The sequence below is a fragment of the Ailuropoda melanoleuca genome, chromosome 15 (assembly GCF_002007445.2).
Source record: "Ailuropoda melanoleuca isolate Jingjing chromosome 15, ASM200744v2, whole genome shotgun sequence".
Classification (NCBI taxonomy): Eukaryota; Metazoa; Chordata; class Mammalia; order Carnivora; family Ursidae; genus Ailuropoda; species Ailuropoda melanoleuca.
Window position 1 is genome coordinate 69526598 of NC_048232.1, and position 19386 is coordinate 69545983.

At 39.1% G+C, this 19386-nt stretch overlaps 1 protein-coding gene across 2 annotated transcripts in view; it reads right to left on the bottom strand.

Moving 5' to 3' along the window:
• UHRF1BP1L (UHRF1 binding protein 1 like) overlaps positions 1 to 13280 on the bottom strand; it is a 106442-nt gene extending 93162 nt beyond the window's left edge. Inside the window, exons 1-2 of one of the 2 annotated variants that reach the window (XM_034643425.1) lie at positions 12987 to 13280; positions 1583 to 1715 (exon numbers count right to left, since the gene is read on the bottom strand). Coding sequence is in view for 1 of the 2 variants with exons in the window: in XM_034643424.1 (XP_034499315.1) it covers positions 12987 to 13030 (44 nt within the window). In the remaining variant the exon portion in view is untranslated. The remainder of the gene's footprint in view (positions 1 to 1582; positions 1716 to 12986) is intronic. The other variant, XM_034643424.1, reaches the window with a different exon arrangement.
• Positions 13281 to 19386: the final 6106 nt, after the last annotated feature.

The following is a 19386-nucleotide window of genomic DNA, read 5'->3' on the forward strand; positions in this document are numbered from 1 at the left end:
AAATGATAAGTTAAATCTGGGTCATGGAAACAGAGATATTCAAGTCTTACTGATGTCTACATTATGTCAAGAAGTCGGCTATGTGCTAGGTTCAGGAAAAGGAAGATAAATTTAAGAGTTATTTAAATAAAAAGGTATCATAATTGATTAAAATGAGAAGATAAAGAGAGAAAAGGAATTAAGTTTGGTAGGTGACTTGAATAAGCAAATGGACAGCTGTGGTTTAAACTAAGAATAAAACTGTAACACCTCATCTTCAATAAGCTAAGCACAAACCAAGCGAAATAAAGGTATGTTAAGGAAGTGTAATCTAAAAAAAGCAAAGGATTACAACTATGGCTATACTTCAGGAGCAAAGGTCCCAGAGGATCTACTAGAGGTATATACAAAACCAGAACCATCTTTGAATGCCTTTATAAACAACATTCTTAACTACCAATATCCTAAAGATAATCTCAAAGGTTTCCCTAATGGTCTACCTAAGGTTAAAGCTTGGCATCTTTCCCTTGGCAATTGTGGTTTAGATCCAGACACCCAAATGATAGCAAAGAATCAAGGCAGACAAGAATACTGGAAAACAGTATTTAATTGATTATATCTACACAATTGCTAACATATGGCCAGGAAGTTTATCAAATGTCACATTACTCCTCTGTAATGAGTTGCATAATTCTGCTCATGGTTAATCATTTTTTTAGGACTTTTTTTTTTTTTTATTTTTAACTAATCTCTATACCTAACATGGGGCTTGAACTCACAACCCCAGATCAAGAGTCACACGCTCCACCAACTGAGCCAGCCAGGTGCCCCAATCATGGTTAATCTTTAATTACCAATTTCTCACTAGACTTTTAGAATAGGTTCAAAGTATTTATGTGGATAAATTTCCCAAGCACTACAAGTGTTCATGAAGTTTCTAGGTTTTTCATTAAGTCCAACTTGAGAGAAATTCAGTGTCATTTCCTTGAATCTGGTTTTATAACATAAGTACTTTCCCTGATAATGAATTTTTAAAAGGGGTAAGGAGAAGTAATAAATGGGGTGGCAAGTCCTTACATTCCTCAAGAACTCTATTTTCACTACTGTTCATAAGAATCACTTCAATATCTTTGATAAATATTATAAGTAACATTAAATACACAAAATAAACTCTTAAGTCCTTCAATGAGAAGTGATGAAAACATTCTCTTTATCAAAAGAGCCTTCATACCTCATTAATTACATTAGACTATGAAATCTTACTCATTAAAGAGTAGATCAAATGCTAATTACTATTTCCAAATAGCTGACTGTAAGTTATAAAACTCTTTTAACAACAGAAAGAGTTGGTTATAACTTTAAGTGCATTGCCAAACCTTATATATTAGAAAAGACACTCTAAGAGAGGAACTGCATGAGCCTGTAGGTACAGTAAACAAAACAAAACAAAACAAAAGTAATAAGAAAAAGAAATCACTATCTGACTAATACAGTAAGAACTAAAAAATATTCTCAAAGTATCTTTATGTGGGGCAAAATAAGCGCTTGCATATGTAAAAAGAAAGAAAAAGAAACCGAAAAGGATGGGGAATAGAAGTATTACCTGAGGGCAGGAAATTCAGACAAAAGGTCCCTAATTCCTGGTGGAAAGCAAGTAGTCAGTTGCCAGGGTTTCTTAGACTCCTTGATTATGAAATTCACAGCACACCAATCTCCACCACAGCCAGCAGGGATCGCTGCAGGGAATGGGTACACAGGGGACATAGGAGGGAGCAAGTTTAAGGGAAGGAAGAGGAAAGGAATGATATGATAAAAATATTTAGCTGTGATGCACTTAAAAAAATACAGTTGTATTTCACACTGGAATAACTAAAGGCAAACACTGCTTAAATTCTAAGATAAATTAATCATTTGTGATTTCCCTCATTCTCTCTACCACTGGTATTACTACTACTCCAACAATATTTTTAAAAACGTTTATATTAAAAACATTAACAAAAATGAGATAGCTCTGTTATACAAGTTACACGAAGACTGAACTGTAATTCAACATTAAATCAAACCAAATAGGACACTCTAAAAGACAAGTGATTTACAAATAAAAATTATCAAATTAGTTTAACTGCTAAAAAGCCCATTTAAAACTGTAATCTTCAATTCATTTTATGGAGAATACTAAAAAGTAAAGTTAGCTATGAAAAGTAACCCACAAACCAAAGAGAGATCCAGCAATAAATTATATCTATATATACAAAAGCAAATCAGAGAACTAGAGTATTTATCAAAAAAAAGCTTTTAATCTAAATTTCTTGGATATAAATCATCTGCCAAAAATGTATTCAGGGCAACCAATTTATATCCTATATATTCTATGAAGGCCAAAGTTAATCTAGCCTCTAGTCAGCTGAAAATGTTTCTGAACAACTACTATGTGTAACAATTATGTGCCAGATGCTAAAGGTACAACAGTGAACAAGATAAACACAATCACTGCCTCCAGAATGCAGTCTGTCAGAGTAATTCTGCCCTTAAAGAGCTGACAATCTAGAGGGCACCTGGCTGGCTCAGTCTGTGGAGCATGGCATTCACGAGTTCAAGTCCTACATTCATGAGTTCAAGGCTTAGTTAGGCATGGAGCCTATGAAAGAAAAGAAAGAAAGGAAAAGAAAAGAAAAGAGAAAAGAAAAGAAAAAAGAAAAGAAAAAAAAGAAAGGAAAAGGAAAGGAAAGAAAAGAAAAAGAAAAAGAAAAAAGAGATGACAATCTATAGGACTAAAAACATGAAATTTTTGTTGTAATAAAATATTTTAAGACCTAAAGGAATTAAAAAATGAAGACCAATGAAGACTAGCCTACTTAGTTAAAGCTGCCTATGTAAGATGTGCAAGCAAAATGAAGCCTGAGAGGATGACCTGGCAGGAAGGAACGTAGACAATCTGGCTACAGTAATAAGACAACAAAAGATGGGCGAAAAACAAAAAAAGGAGAGAAAATGTAGCATTGGAAAACAGTGGGGAAAAAACTGCAGCCAAGTTTCTAGGATCTAAAGTATCCTTAACGGGGCGCCTGGGTGGCTCAGTTAAGTGTCTGACTCTTGGTTTCGGCTCAGGTCATGATCTCAATTGGGATGGAGCCCAATTCCCCCACTGACCTTGGGGAACCAGCTTGAGGATTCTCTCCCTCTTCCTCTACCCTCCTCCCACTCGTGTGTCTACACTCTCGCTCTCTCTCTCTCTAGGGTAAATACAGAAATCTTTTTTAAATTTTAAAAAAGTAAATTATCCCTAACTTCTCTAAATAACCGCTTTAAATATTCCCTTGGTATGCATGCCACTGTCCAAGCAAACAGATTTAATAACTATCCATTTTATATTACAAAAACTGTTGTTTATGTATTTTTATTTCATTATTTCTTTACAGTTTCTCTGGACAGGCCATCTCTGTCTCAGTGTCTCTACTTCCATTAAAGTTGCATATGGTACTTTGTGCCCATCTCTTAAGACCTACATTTTATCCTGATATCTATTTAATTATCTACCATACTGTTTTCAGAAGGCATTTATAGTTCTTAAGTTCATTTATATATCTTATAGATCTTCTGTATTAGTGGAAAGGATAAATGATTCATCAATGAGAATAATCATACTTAGAATACTCCTTAAAGATAATATAAATCTTAGATTTTATGATGCCCCTTTTTATAGTATAGTTCATTTATATATAAATTCCATCACAGCAGAAGAAAACTTTGGAAAAGGAACTGAATTTAATATCTAACAACATAGTTTCAGCAAATTTTTAAGTGACTGAATTTTCTGGTATTTCTAAGTTTCTCTCTAAATATTAATTCCTAACAATAAAATTACAAACAAAAGGTTTAACAAACAGACAACAGTAGAGGTAAACAACACTTGATGTCATGCTAGCACTGGCAAAAAGAAGCCAGAGAGCTCTCTCTTAATGGTATTTTTGGGTAGAAAAGAGTACATACACATACAGCTAAAATTAAATCTTAAAGAAGGGACTTATCTAGAGATTCAAAATTTATGTGTAACATTCATTTCGGCTGGGAGAAGTTTCAAAATAAGTCAATGAATTATCAGACAGACTAACAGTAAATCTAATGTCTGAAGAAAAAAAAAAACAATAACTATTATATCCTGAATCATATTTGCTGCAGCTCTCAATTTTGTTTTAATAACTTGGTCCTGATGTGATAACTGCTCATATATCACTCATGGAAACAGTCATAAAGTCACACCTATAACTTACATTTAATCTGAGCTCCAGTCACTAATAACAACTAGTTAAATGCCAATATTTAACAGAAATATTAAATTATTCATCCTAATATATGCAAAATAATGTGCAGCGTTTAGAACATATATAACTGATAAGAGATCTACTAAGGAAATATTTAGATTGGCAACTGAAGTATTAAGGCAAAGTGTAATATTGCAAAAAAATTATACAAGTATAAAGAAATGGAGAAATTGTACTTTCCCAACTTCACAGAATTGCTAAGTCAGAAGGCTATGTTTCCCAAGCTTCAGAGGACTACAGAGTCAAAGGATTTCCATATAATAAAAGAATCTCCTAAGGGATACTGCAACAGGATGGTGAAATACCACAGAAGAGTAGTAAGACTGAAATTTTATAATAAATAAATGCTGAAAATAGAGTAAAAGAAAAGCAAACTGTTAGGTAGGAACAATAGCCGCAGTAGGCAGCATTGAATAATCATATTAAAAAGTACTGGATCAGGGGCGCCTGGGTGGCACAGCGGTTAAGCGTCTGCCTTCGGCTCAGGGCGTGATCCCGGAGTTATGGGATCGACCCACATCAGGCTCCTCCGCTATGAGCCTGCTTCTTCCTCTCCCACTCCCCCTGCTTGTGTTCCCTCTCTCACTGGCTGTCTCTATCTCTGTCGAATAAATAAAATCTTAAAAAAAAAAAAAAAAGGCACAGAAATTAAAGTCTCTGCTCCTGAGGCAGAACAGCAGGAAACNCTGTCAAACCTTGGGCAAGTCACAAATCTTAACATTTTAATAATTTCCTTCTCAGAGACTGGAATAAATCCCTTCTGATTCTAGAATGGTAATATTACAACATCCGATGGCCCAAGCATCCAAGTCCCCTTGCAACTAAAGTGTACTAATCAATCTCCTGAAACTAACTTCTTAAGATTCAATATCTGGTTTTAGTTGGAAATTAGTGTGAAAGAAATGGGCACCTGCTTGATACCTCTACATAGTATACTTAATAGCAAAAAATACAACACTATAAAGCACACCCCTTAAAATTCATCTCACAATTCACTTTGCTGTAATTATGTACTGCATAAACCAAAGAATAAGCACACCCAAAACACCTGACACTGGTGCTTCCAGACATGTGAACCAAACTAACACCATGATGGCTACTCTGTGATCTGAAGTCTTGAATACAGCCCCCATTCCCATTCTTTTCTTTTTTTTTTTTTTTTTTTACAGCACCCTTAAGTACACCCTTGGGGCATAACATTCTGGATCTGCTCTGGAGATATGACTATGATACTTCCTAGTCTCAAACATGCCCCTCCCTGGTGGTCTCCTAGCATGTACTCCCCAGCCCCTAGAGCCATAAAAGCAGATTTCAGAAGAGGCAGGGTTGTGGAGATCTACCCTCTTTGCAGCCCCCCAACACAGGCTTCTACCCATAAGTCCCCTTACAAAACCATTTCTCATCTAGTTGAACTTGGTGTTTTTCTTCAGTCATGGTTCCTTAGGCCTTTGAAGGTTGCTTTGCATACACTTGAATTTCACAGAACAGCAGACTAAAATGTGTAGTCTAAATTAGTTCACAAATAAAAGGGATCTCCATTCAGATTTCTAACAGGCATCCAAATTAATACATCCAAAACCAAACTCCTTATCTCTCTACTGTAAGCCTGCCTCTCCTGCAGTCTTCCACGTAGTTAACAGCAACTCCATCTTCTCAGTTGCTTATGCCATGATGTTCTTTCTCTCTCAATCCACATCTTACCTGTCAACAAATCCTGTGGTTCTACCTTCGAAATACATCTAGAACCTGACTATATCTCAACAAGTCCACTGCATCAACCTAGGCCCAAACCAAAACCTTTCTCATCTGGAGACTTAACACTTTTAATTGGGCTCCTGCTTCTGCCCTTGTCCTCCTATTATTTATTTCCCACATGGCTGCAGAGTAATCCTTGGCTCAAAGCCTTTCAGGGGCTTCCAGTCTCACTCAGGGTGAAAGCTGAAGTCATTACAAGGCCCCACAAGGTCCGGCCCTCTCTTCTCTTTGATGCATCCTCCTCTACTTACTTCACTCCTCACTCCACTCATGCTGGTGGCCTTCATATATCTCAAAAATGACAAGCAAGCTTCCACTTCTGGATCTTTGCATTTATTTCCACTGCCTCTTTCATATCTGTTCTCTAATAGTACCTTCTCAATTAGGCCTTTGATCACCAGATTGAAAACTGTAAACTCCACCCTTACCTCCCTGCACTTCCTATCCCTTTTCCCTGTTGTATTTTTTTTTTTAAAGATTTATTTATTTATTTATTCGACAGAGATAGAGACAGCCAGCGAGAGAGGGAACACAAGCAGGGGGAGTGGGAGAGGAAGAAGCAGGCTCATAGCAGAGGAGCCTGATGTGGGACTCGATCCCATAACGCCGGGATCACGCCCTGAGCTGAAGGCAGACGCTTAACCGCTGTGCCACCCAGGCGCCCCTCCCTGTTGTATTTTTAATAGCACTTACCACAAACTAATATAATGTACTTCACTCTTTTACTATCAGCCTCCTTTGACTAAAAATGTAAATTCCACTGAGGGCAGGGATTCTTGCCACAGCACTATGGACCGGTGCGTGGTACAAAGTAGCACTCAATAAAACAGTTATTAAATAAATGTTACATATCTAGTGTCAAAATCAACAGTTTTGGGGGGTTATTTTAAAAAGAATACTGTAAATTTAAGTAACTAAAAGTTACTTTTAAAGAATTCCCAAATTTACAAAAGTAAATTTATTTCTATTCCTAAAAGGTAATAATTAACTTGATTTTTTCCCAGTTGCCCAACCCAAGTAAATCAAATCTCACAAACTTCATATGGCAGTATATTCCTAGAAATAGATTACATTTAGTGATCCTACTCATGCTTGTTATGCCACAATAGGAATCACTGAAGTTTCCCAAGAGCTGAGATCATGTCTTACCCATCTTTGTATCTCCAATGCCCAGTGGTCAAAGAACCTGATAAACATAAACTCTCAAAATTATTTATCGAGCTTTACCATAAGAGTGAAAGATTAAGTAATTAGCCTATCAAAAATTATACAAAATTATCATTTCAAAAAATAATTTCTGGCGGTCTAAATCATATTGTGTTTCCTTTTAAGAATGTTTAATTCAGGAATGATTATAGACCTAGTCATTACAAGGCCCCACAAGGTCTGGCCCAGTTTTCTCTTTGATATCATCTTGCTCTACTTACTTCACTCCTCACTCCACTCCAGAAGATTATATGCACCTTAACTTCTCTTCAGCAATTTAAGTTCCATGGTCTTAATGGATACCTTGCCCTAAATTAGGCCTAATTCTCCTTTGAAATTTTAAACTTTAATACTTTTAGACAAAACCTCCAATTCTTCCAGTTCTCATTTGTTTTTCTCAATTGCTCTCCCACCCAGATAAAATTTCCAATCCTTTGATGGTTCTCTCCAGCCTATCAGCTGCTGTTCCCCCCTTTTCCTCCTTGCACAGGGTAAACTATTCCATGAATACACCATGAGGCACCCTAAACTCTCTATCACTTTGCCATTCAGTCACAAGACCTGGCAAGTGTTCAACTATTTCTAATCTCCCTAACAAATATTCCCAATATTCAACATTCTTCTCAAGCCACCCTCTCTATTTGTTCCTTCAGGTTAGGGACCATATCTTGTTGACACTGTCAAGTGGTTTCTCCTACCTAGATCATTAAAACTGGCCTGGATCCAATCCCTTTCCAAGTATGGTCCCCTAACCTTCCATAAATTCTGCAGGATGATATCTTTACAGTACATTACTTTTCTATTTAAGTCAATCAGAGACCCTCTGTAGACTTTACATTTCTACCACAGTAACTGCTCCTGAACCCTGGATTCCAAAACCAAACTGATAACCAAGCATCTTTAAAGATCATGTCCCTCTTCTGTCTGGAATTCCTTATTAGCAGTCACCTCCCGAGATAAAGTTCAATTTCTTTAATGTAGCGAATGAGGCCCTCTGAAATCTAATTTAGTCCAGTGCCTATTAAAGACACCAAATGGAAGAGCAAGCCACACTCAAAACAGTTCTCCCTATGACCATATCTTTGCTTTAGGACCTTTTGCCATTGTTAACTGATCCATGTTGGTAAGCAGAACTGGACCAAACAGGTTCTCTCTCCCAGGAATCTCAAAATTGATAAGAAAGACCACAGACTGGGAGTTGTGAGAGGTGGAAGCAGTGGTTCTCGACCAAGAGAGATTTTACTCTCAGGGGACATTTGGCAATGCCTGGAGTGCTACCGGCATCTAGTGGGTAGAGACCAGAGATGCTGCTAAACATCCCACAAACACAGAGCAGGGCTTCACAATAAAGAATTATCTTGTCCAGGGGCGCCTGGGTGCCATAGCGGTTAAGCGTCTGCCTTCGGCTCAGGGCGTGATCCTGGCGTTACGGGATCGAGCCCCACATCAGGCTCCTCCACTGTGAGCCTGCTTCTTCCTCTCCCACTTCCCCTGCTTGTGTTCCCTCTCTCTCTGGCTGTCTCTATCTCTGTCCAATAAATAAATAAAATCTTAAAAAAAAAAAAAGAATTATCTTGTCCAATGAGGTTTTAGGAGGTGGTTAGGTCCTGCCCTTCCCCAGACTTGGTGACCCACCCCAACAGCTTTATCACATTTCTCCTATTATCTAAGTTAAACAGAGATTTTTGTTGTTCGCAGACAAAATAACCTTAAGTAGCACAGTACCCTAGTTCAATCGTCTGACATGCTTGTATACTTCAAACCAGTTTCTGAATCTCAAAACTACTAACACGCGGGCAATATAATTATTTGTTGTGGCAGACTGTGCTGTGTACGCAGCCTGTTTAGCAGCATTCCTAGCCTCTGTCCCCGCCCCACAAGTTGTGACAACTGGAAATGTACCCAGACGTTGCCAAATGTCCCCTAAGGGGCAAAATCACCTCTGATGGAAAAATCAGGATTTTAAACTATACAAAGACTCCACCCAGGTGTGGTGAATGTCTGTCCTGCCTTGAAAGGTAGCTCCTTGAAAGGTAGCTCCTGAGGCCTTGAAAGGTAGCTCCTGTTCTTATTTCCTTTCTTACATTTGTTTTAACTTTTCTTTAGAACTCTCCATTCCTTTGTGAAAAAATACTCTCCTGGAGAAGACTCCAAAACATATTCTGTGCTGGTTATCGTATGAAAGATCAGAGTAATTTCTCTTCAAAGGCTTTTCCTGTTTCACTTCTCTTAAAATGTAAGTAGTCCAACCCCCACCCTCACCACACACACACTCCCTTCACCCTCCTGCCCTGCCCCCTTGCCCAATCCACCCAGCTCTGCTCCCTCTCTCCCTCCCTCCCAGTTCAGTTTCAGATCAGTTCCAAGCAGGCAAACTATTTTTATTAATAATGCAACAGATGCTTAGGATACAAACTAAAGAACAATTAGGCAGGGAACAAGTATACAGATTTACACTTCTCAAATAGTTCAGCATTTACTTAAAGTATTTACTAATCTCGGGGCGCCTGGGTGGCACAGCGGTTAAGCGTCTGCCTTCAGCTCAGGGCGTGATCCCGGCGTTATGGGATCGAGCCCCACGTCAGGCTCCTCAGCTATGAGCCTTGCTTCTTCCTCTCCCACTCCCCCTGCTTGTGTTCCCTCTCTCGCTGGCTGTCTATATCTCTGTCTAATAAATAAATAAAAAATCTTTAAAAAAAAAAAATATTAAAAAAAAGTATTTACTAATCTCTTAAGAATTTCTCTTATACTTTTCCACTACACCAGTTTCTCAAGCCCCTATACCTGCCTAACACTGGTTTTAATGTTACAATTGCACCATACTTCAATCTCAAGGCTCAGAGTAAGCATTCTCTTACTCCTGTTGGTTCCTATAAAGTCTTCTTCCTTACTGGAAGACCCCATATAGAGAGGGTCATTTTCCTAGTCTTTCCTTTACATGACAACAAGGCTCATTTATTCAATGATTCAGTTACCTTCCTAAAACCACAGGGAAACTGGTCATACCCAATATCTGTGATAATACTGGTGGCATATAGTCTTACCTCAGTTAAGAAAATGTGAGGGAAAGTCAATCCTTTGGTGCCATTCATTTAAAAAAAAAATAGTTGTTGAGTGCCTACATTATGCTTGACTCAAAACAAAATCCCTGCCATCATGTAGTCTATATTTAAGTGAAGAAGACAACAAGCAGAGAAGGATGAAGAGGGTGGTCAGGTAAGGCCTCCTTTGAGGTGTCATGAGTGGCATCCACTGGCCGTAAGAAATGTCTATTATTGCAAGATAATGTGTTCTAAGTATTTCCTGTTAAAAATTACTAAATTGTCCTCCAGATGATTACTGCAGTATAGAGACATCTTTATTACTGGATAATTTGTAAAATTAAGCTTAACCCCAGGTAATTTCAAAAGTTCACCCTTACTTCAATAACTGTAATTTATCACAACACCCACCTTGTTTCATCTATTGTTGTCCTTTACATTTATAAATAACTACTTTTCTTAGGAGATGACAGCAATAACAGTAAGATTAATATATTAACCAAGTATATGAATTTGACACTCTTCAATCACCTGAGTTGTTTTGAAATATGAAATAACTAAAGATTCTAGTGTTTTAAAAAACCCACCTCTATACTCAGCCATAAAAAAGAATGAGATCTTGCCATTTGCAACAACATGGATGGACCTACCAGGTTTTATGCTGAGTGAAATAAGTCACACAGAGAAAGACAAATACCATATGATTTCACTTATATATGGAATCTAAAGGAGGAAACAAACAAAAAGCAGAAATAGATTCATAAATACAAACAACAAACTCATGGTTGGCAGAGTGAACGGTGAGGAGTGGTCAAAATGGGTGAAGGAAAGTGAGAGGTAAAGGTTTCCAGTATGTAATGATTAAGTCACAGGGATGAAAGGTACAGCATAGGGAATTCAGACAATGGTACTGTAATAGCATTGCATGGTGACAGTTGGTAGCTACACTTCTGGTGAGCACAGTAAAACCCATAGAGCTGTTAAATTACTTTGTTACAGACCTGAAACTAATGTTCACATTGTGTAACAACTGTTAAGTCAATAGAAAGCAAGCAAGCAAGCAAACAAGCATACCAATGGCCAAAGGTGCAAAAACAAAAATCCTCATCTCTGAAAAAAAATCCTCATTACTATTTACCACAAAGGTATTAGAAATCATACAGATTAAAAACTACTCCTAAGGACTCAATTCTGAATATGTAGTTGTGGTCTCTTTTGTGAAATAAGTCATCACCTTTGCTATTAATTTTTAAGAGTCTTTCTCAACTGAAGTTCTACAGGAGAATTAAACTAACACCCTAAGGCAATCATTGGTTGAATTAACTTTCCACCCAAGCATCTGGAATGGAACTAGTCATATACCATCATCCTTGGAAGAAAAACAGTCAAAATCATTTTCTTTAGGTCTCAATTTTCTTATGGAATGGAGTATGAGAGAGGCGAGAGGACATCTGATTAAGTCAGATATTACCTAAATAATAATTAAAAAGATAAATTTTTTTTCCAAAATAAGATAATTCAGTATTGGACCATATATTAAATATTAAAACTTTCCAATTGGTGATATTAAGAAATGTATATTCATAAATGCTGCTATAATTTGCTACTTTTTTAAAAAGATGTTATAGCTTAATGTTTTAAGTTTAGATAATATTTGCTGATTCACAGAAATATTGATTTTGTTCCCCAATGTACAACCTGTGGTACTCAACGATCTGGAGAAAAAGGAAATGTTTTTACCATATAAACATACCAGTATACCCAAGCTTTTTCCTAATATCATTAACTTACAAAAACCAGAGAAAAGGGTCATAACCAAGTGCTCTGCATTCGCTGTTAACAAGTCAGAAACAAAATCCCACATTTAGCCTGTGTCTTGAGACAAATATGGAGAAGTCAGAAGTAACAAACTGCCAGCTTTACTGAGTCATGTTTCTGACTAAACCGCGTTATGAAATGGAAAGAATGACAAGTATTGTGTTTATCACCACAGATGTTGACTACCTTAATTTATGGATCTCAAATTTTAAAAAGCAAAAAACTGTTTTGCCAGAATGATGTGGAACTATAATGACTCCAGAAAGAACTTGCCAAAGCTGGGAACTCTGGCTATTTACCTAAAACAAATCCTAACTGTGCAAACAGGCACACCCTCTAATGCATCAAAGCGGGAACGGCGAGGTGGAGGTGAGTTCAGAAAATAATGAGGTTAACATTTCACGGAGAAGACAAGCTTCGGCCCAAAGAGTCCACACTGCTCCAAATGCCCTCGGTTAGCAGAACCGCTCTGATCCGAACCGACGCAAGCACGGAGCTCGGATTCACCCTGCCACATAAACCATCCCCAGCCTCTGCAAAGGACCGCCCAAGCGGGGTCTCCGGGACGCCCCCAGACGCCGCATCGGGGAGCGACCTCAGTGCGCTTCCTCCCCCCGCCGCCCTCCACGCTGCTCCGCGAGCCGGCTGGGGGAGAACCCGTCCAGGGGCCCGACTCTTGAGGCCAGAGCCGGAAACCACAGGCGACGGGAGACGGGGGCCGCGACCCCTGCCCCTGCTAGACCTGGCAGCCCGAGTCGCCTTCCGCACGGCTGCCAGTCCCCGCCGCCCCCGAGGCTGCAAGCAGCCTCCCGGGCGAGCTAGGGCGGAGGCGGACTGGCCTCCTACGCCCGAGGCTCTAGCTGACCTGGAGAGGTGCTTCAGGATCTGTTTCTTGATGAGCCCAGCCATGGTGCCACGGCAGGAGGCGTCGCACTCTTTCCGCGTTTCTCACTGCCTCCTCTCTTCGTGGCCTCCTCCTCGTTGTCCGGACTAACCCGGCCGGAGGAGAGTCGCCTGAGCGCTCACGCCCGGGAGAGACCGGAGGCCCCGGCCGAGGCCACAGCCGCCGCAGCTGCTGCCGAGGACCCGGCGCATCGCGCTCAGGCCGCCGTGGCCGCTGCCGACGCCATCTTGGCTGCAGCATCACCTAAGAGACCTGGGGGAGGGCGGGGCGGCGCGGACTCGGCGTGGGGCGGGGCAACGCAGGCTCCGACCCGCGCGGGAGGTGTGCTTCCCCGCCACCCTTGTCCCGGACGGTCGCTTGTCCTTCGCCGCCCTGAGGCTACTGGGTGCTTTGATTCCCAATCCCAGAACCTTCTTGTGCTTTGTAATCCTCTCTCTCCACTCTGGTCTTGTTCCGATCTCCATCACTGAGTGCTCCTTCCACATCCTACTTGTTTTTCATTTTTCAAAATTTGCTGCACAAACTGCCCTGCTTGCTTTGCTCCCTACTTCAGCTTTCTTTATATTTTTGCCTCAATTTCTTCTCCTTTTCTAAGATATGCTGCTCCCCCATCACCACCAAGTGCTAAGATTTAATCTTTCCTCTGGTGATTGCAATCCTAAGGGAAGTGGAAGTTGACAACGTGTCTTAAAAGAGTCCAGGACCTGGGAATTAGAAGTCCTAAACTCAAGTCCTGGCTGTATTGTATTCTAGCTGTGTTAACCTCTAGAAAATAATGTCCTTAGTTTTAGCCTATGAAATAGGTTAATAATGTATTCTTTACCCACTTCTCTTAAGTTGTTGTAGCTAAGGAAATAAGAATGTAAAATTTCACTTGAAAGGTTCTATTAAAAAGGAAGGAAATTCTTGAAATAGAACTATTACAGCTTGAAGCTCTACCTAACCCAGCCCCAAACCAACATTTTCAGAGTTGAAAATGACCACCCAATGATGTCTAAAGGAGGAAAAGAAATTACACTACCTCTGAGGGATGTATCAGGAAGAATGTGGTTATGGGTGGGAGAGAGGAGGTAGTTCACATATAGTCCAACAATCTGGCTCTTTTGTAGAAAGGAAAGTTGATAGTGCTTTAACTTCTCACTTACCATTCTTCATACACTATAAATTAGGCACTATTCAAATATCTAGGGTTGCCTAAACAAAAACAAAAACCTGTTCTGTCATCAAAGAGTTCACAGCCTAGCAAGGAAGGTAGTCTCTTAGTGCTAAGACCTTTAACTATGTCATTAGACTCTGGGTCAAATGCTACCTCAGCCATTTTGTGGCTGTGTAAACTTGGGCAAGTTATTTAATCTGTCAGCCTCAGGTACCTCACCTACTGGATATAATAGTTTCTAACTCAGAATTTTGTGAGGTCTAAGTGAGATTATGTATATAAAGTTTTCAACAAAGTGCTCTTAATAAATGCTATTATTATCATTAGCATTGTTGAAAACAGACGCCAATTGTTATGAGAACACAAAGGAAGGAGTGATTCGTTCTACCTTAAGTCAAAGACAGATTTACAGTGGAGATGTTATTTCAAAGAGACTAAATCAGCTTAATGTGTTACTAGAACTGACTTGAAGTCCAAGATTTGGATATAAAACCTAGCTCTGCAGGTTTTTAGCTATGTGATCATAAGAAAATCATGGAACCTCTCAGCCTCTATGATGGTTGTTGTAAGGATTAACCAAGCTAATGAAGGTTAGATAAGTACTTAAGAGAGTGCCAGACAATAGCATGGAAGCTATTATTATTAATTCACTAGCCAGAAGATGTTCCTGGCAGGTGGAATTGTCAAAGTTCATGGCTTATAAAGTGTCCTAATGTTGTGACTAGAACAAAACATGGATTCCTTTTCAGGGTAGTAAGTATTAAAGAATCTCACGGCTTAATAATAGTTGAGGAATAGTTTTTTTAAAAACTCAACTGAGAAAATCTGAGAATTTAATTGGCTTTATTAAGCAATTCATGAATTTGAGATCATCCCACATAGCGAATAGAGGGGAGCTCCCAAGAAAGGAGTTGTGCAAAATGGAAAGTATTTATAGGAAGGAATTTACAGGAAGTTATTAGCTTGAAAAGAAAGAGAGAAAAGATTTTTTCACGCAAGGGGCAAGGTCAACTTCCTTTAGAGGGAAAGGCCAAGAGTCCTGTTAGGTGGATTACTTTATCCTTTGTGGGGAGCATGCCTGTGATGAGGAGGGACCATGTGATAGATTACCTCATTGGTGCACACCAGAAAATTCCAGACTCATTGGCTTAAAACTCTGCCTAGAGAGGTTGAAACTGCAAAACTGCAATTAAGTCTTTTTTTTTTTTAAAGATTTTATTTATTTATTCGACAGAGATAGAGACAGCCAGCGAGAGAGGGAACACAAGCAGGGGGAGTGGGAGAGGAAGAAGCAGGCTCATAGCGGAGGAGCCTGATGTGGGGCTCTATCCCACAACGCCGGGATCACGCCCCGAGCCGAAGGCAGACGCTTAACCGCTGTGCCACCCAGGCGCCCCTGCAATTAAGTCTTGGTTTCCTGTGGGCAACTGACTCTACCACCCTGAGCCCGTAGATTTTACTGGTTTTTACCAATATCTTTTTACTGAGAAAATACATTTTCAATTTTTCTCTCCGTGGTTTAGGGGAACATATGTCAAAACCAGTATAAAATCAGTGTTTTAAATTAATTTACATTTTCTTTTTTTTTAAGATTTTATTTACTTATTTGAGACAGAGAGTATGAGGGGCAAAGGGAGAGGGACAAGCAGACTCCCCGCTGAGCAGGGAGCCTGACACAGGGCTCAATCCCAGGACCCTGAGATCATAACTTGGACCAAAGTCAGTTGCTTAACCAGCTGAGCCACCCAGGTGCCCCTTTACATTTTTCTTAATTGTTATTTAATAATCAAAGTATAATTTCCAAAAAGTTAACAACATGACTGTCATACAGATTTTTAATGAATGTGCACCAGAGATCTATCAACTCATATTAATGCAAAAGCCAACAAAATAGGATATAGAGCTAGTTTACCCATTAAAGTGACTTAAATAAATCTGTTGCACATGTTTATTATGTACTTACAGCAGAGTCATATTTTTAACTCTTTTAAAATTATATAAGCAGAAGGAGTTAAGGCTCCCTGGAAAAAGACAGACATCACTTCCTTCACTTAAGAAAAGTCATTTTAGGGGGCACCTGGGTGGCTCAGTCTTTTAAGCGTCTGACTCGTAATCTCAGGTGAGGTCTTGATCTCAGGGTCCTGAGTTCAAGCCCCGCACTGACCTCCACCTACAAGAAAGAAAAGAAAGAAAAGAAAGAAAGAAAGAAAGAAAGAAAGAAAGAAAGGAAAGAAAGAAAGAAAGAAAGAAGGAAGGAAAGAAAGAAAGAATCATTTTAGGCCCCCAGCCATCTTCTGAAAGAATGTGAGAACAAATAGCCTATTAGGCAAGGAGATAGCCTAATCATATTCAAAAGTGAAGACTGACTCTCTTTCTCTCAAATAAATAAATTAAACCTTAAAAACAACAACAAAAACAAACCAGAGGCTCCTGGATAGATGTCGATTAAGTGTCTGACTCTTGATTTTGGCTCAGGTCATGATCTCAGGGCCGTGAGATGGAACCCTGCATTGGTCTCCTGCTCAGCAGGGAGTCCGCTTGAGATCGTCTCCCTCTCCCTCTGCCCCTTCCTGCACATGGCTCTCTCTCTTTCTCTCAAGTAAATAAATAAAAATAAAATCTTAAAAAATTAAAAATTAAAAAAAATGAAAAAGTAAAGATTCACCTGATTCATACACTTGAGTTATCTTTGCACACTCTAAGCTCCTTTGAGCACCTGGACACCAGACCAAGGACAGCCAGAGCATTGGTGATGCTGACCCTTGCCTCCCTTTACACTTTGACCTGAAAATCTTAAAATAACCTTTTATAACCTTAAAATAACTTTTGCTCCAATTCCATGCAATATTCCCCATTGCACAAGCCCCTTTGTGGATATGTATGTATGCTTAGCTTACAAATTCCCCAATTTTGTTGTTCAGAGACACTGCTTTGGCAAAGATCCCTGGTGTTCTCTTTCAGTTGTTGTTAAGTAAAACGTTTCTTTTCCTATTTTTTGGCTTGATTGCCTCTTTTGGCTCAACACCCACCAAGAGGCAAACCCAGTTTCACGTAACAATTATACATAGCCAAAATATATACGTTATATGAAAAGTGTTAGAAAACCATAAGCACCAAATGAAGTCATTTATGCTAGGCCACGTCACAAAACTGATACTCAATAACTAACCTAATTAAAGTTTCAGCCTCCCTCAGAAATGCAGTCTTAACTGTTAGGAGTTTTTTGATCAGCACCAATGAGGTAATCTGTCACAAGGGCCCTCTCCATTTTCCCAAAAGCTACATGAGGTAATCCACCTAGTAAGACCCCATGCCCCTCCCCTTCAGGACACTTGACCCTGCCTAAAACGATCCTTTCTTTTCCTTTGCTAATAACTTCTTGCCCCACCCTTCTTCCTATAAAAACCTTCCATTTCTGTACAAGTCCTCTCCTTGGAGTTCCCCTCTAGTTGCTGGATTAGATGCTGCCTGTTTTATGAATCTTTCAGGAAAGCCAATTTTTTTTTTTGGAAAGCCAATTAAATCTTCAAATTTACTCAGTTGAATTGTATTTTAACAAAAGTAATACAGGCTTGAGATTACTTGTGCTAAAATCTGGTAGGGAAGAGTGCATGGTGTGAAGGCAAATAGACTCCGAATTTTTACTGAATAGTCTTGCGCTGAAAGTTGCCTCATACTGACTTCAGGATAGCTGGAAATCAGCCATTGTGACAGTATTTATAACACAGAAAATGGTAAGCCCTACAAATCAGGCCCCCCCCACCAGAGATCTGGTTGTTGAACATTTACCAGCACACCCCGTAAGATGGGCTGAAGGGGGGATGAGATTGCAAATGTGTATGGACATTATTTCTGATTTAAAAAAATATTTGCTGATAATTATGCTAGCAGTACAGAAGACAGAGCAGAATGAGAGGAGAACAGAGGCAGAAAGGACATTGAGAAGGCAGTGGCATTATTTCACATGAGAGATAAGGCAGTATCAGTAGAGTGGAAAGGCCAAGGGCAGATTCCAGAGAGTAAGTCAGGGATTGGTGTTGAAGATAATTGTGGTATCTAACTTGCGGCTTGGGACACACCATTAATATAGATAAGTAATTAGGTGGAACAAGACATTTTGGAGAAAAAAATTCAGTTTTGTATATGTTGCTATTAAAGTTATCTTAGAATACTTGGATAGAAACATTTGGTTTACAGTTGAGGGTGGAAATTCTGCTTTAGGATTTATCATTCTTTAATGGCAGCTGAAACCAAGAACAAAAATGATCTTGATCAAGGAGCATGTAAATGTTGAGGAAAGCAAAAAGAGAAGCTTAAATGAGAAAGGGCTGATAACCAGAAGGAAAGAGCATATTTTAAAAGATGAGAGATGAATAGAAATGATGGAAGCTCTATGATATAAGTTTTATAAAACATTCTTTACATGTTCGTAGTGAGAGATCTTACCAATTTAAAATAAGAGAAAATACAATGACTAAAATTGGACATAATTAACTTTGGACATTCAATGACTTTTTGATACAGAGGATATAGACACCAACAGAATGGAGTGCCTGATTTCAAGGAGTTTGCCATCTATGCAAGTTAAGAGACTGATTATATGGGGGTGCCTGGCTGGCTCAGTCGATGGAACATGTGACTCTTGATCTTGGGGTTGTGAGTTCCAGCCTCACCCTGGGTGTAAAGATTACTTAAATAAAATCTTTAAAAAAGGAGAATGATTATATGACAAAAAGATGATAATGATGATATGATTATTACCACCAGGTACTTGACTTTTGTCATTTACTCTTCATAAAACAATTCTGCAAGGGAGTGTTATTAATATTACTCTACTTTACAGATGAGGAAACTAAGGCATGGAGAGATTAACTATCTTGTCCACAGCATCTAGTAAGAGCCAGCATTTGGCCCAGGAGTTTGAATGCAGAGACTGCACTATTAATCAGTCTTTGATTTCAATAATAGCTCATAAATTTAAAGATTAAGTTAGTTAATATATGTATAAACGTCTTAGAAAGTTTACTTTCAGGTATTAAGCACTTTGTGTTAACCATTATCATCTTCATTGGGCAAGGTTACACAGCCATTTTGTGGTGGAGTGTGAATTCTAAAACAAAATTCATTCTCTTATCCATTATTACATACAGGAGTTAGCCTGGGGCATTACAAGAACACATAAGAGCTCCTAATTTTAACAGCAGA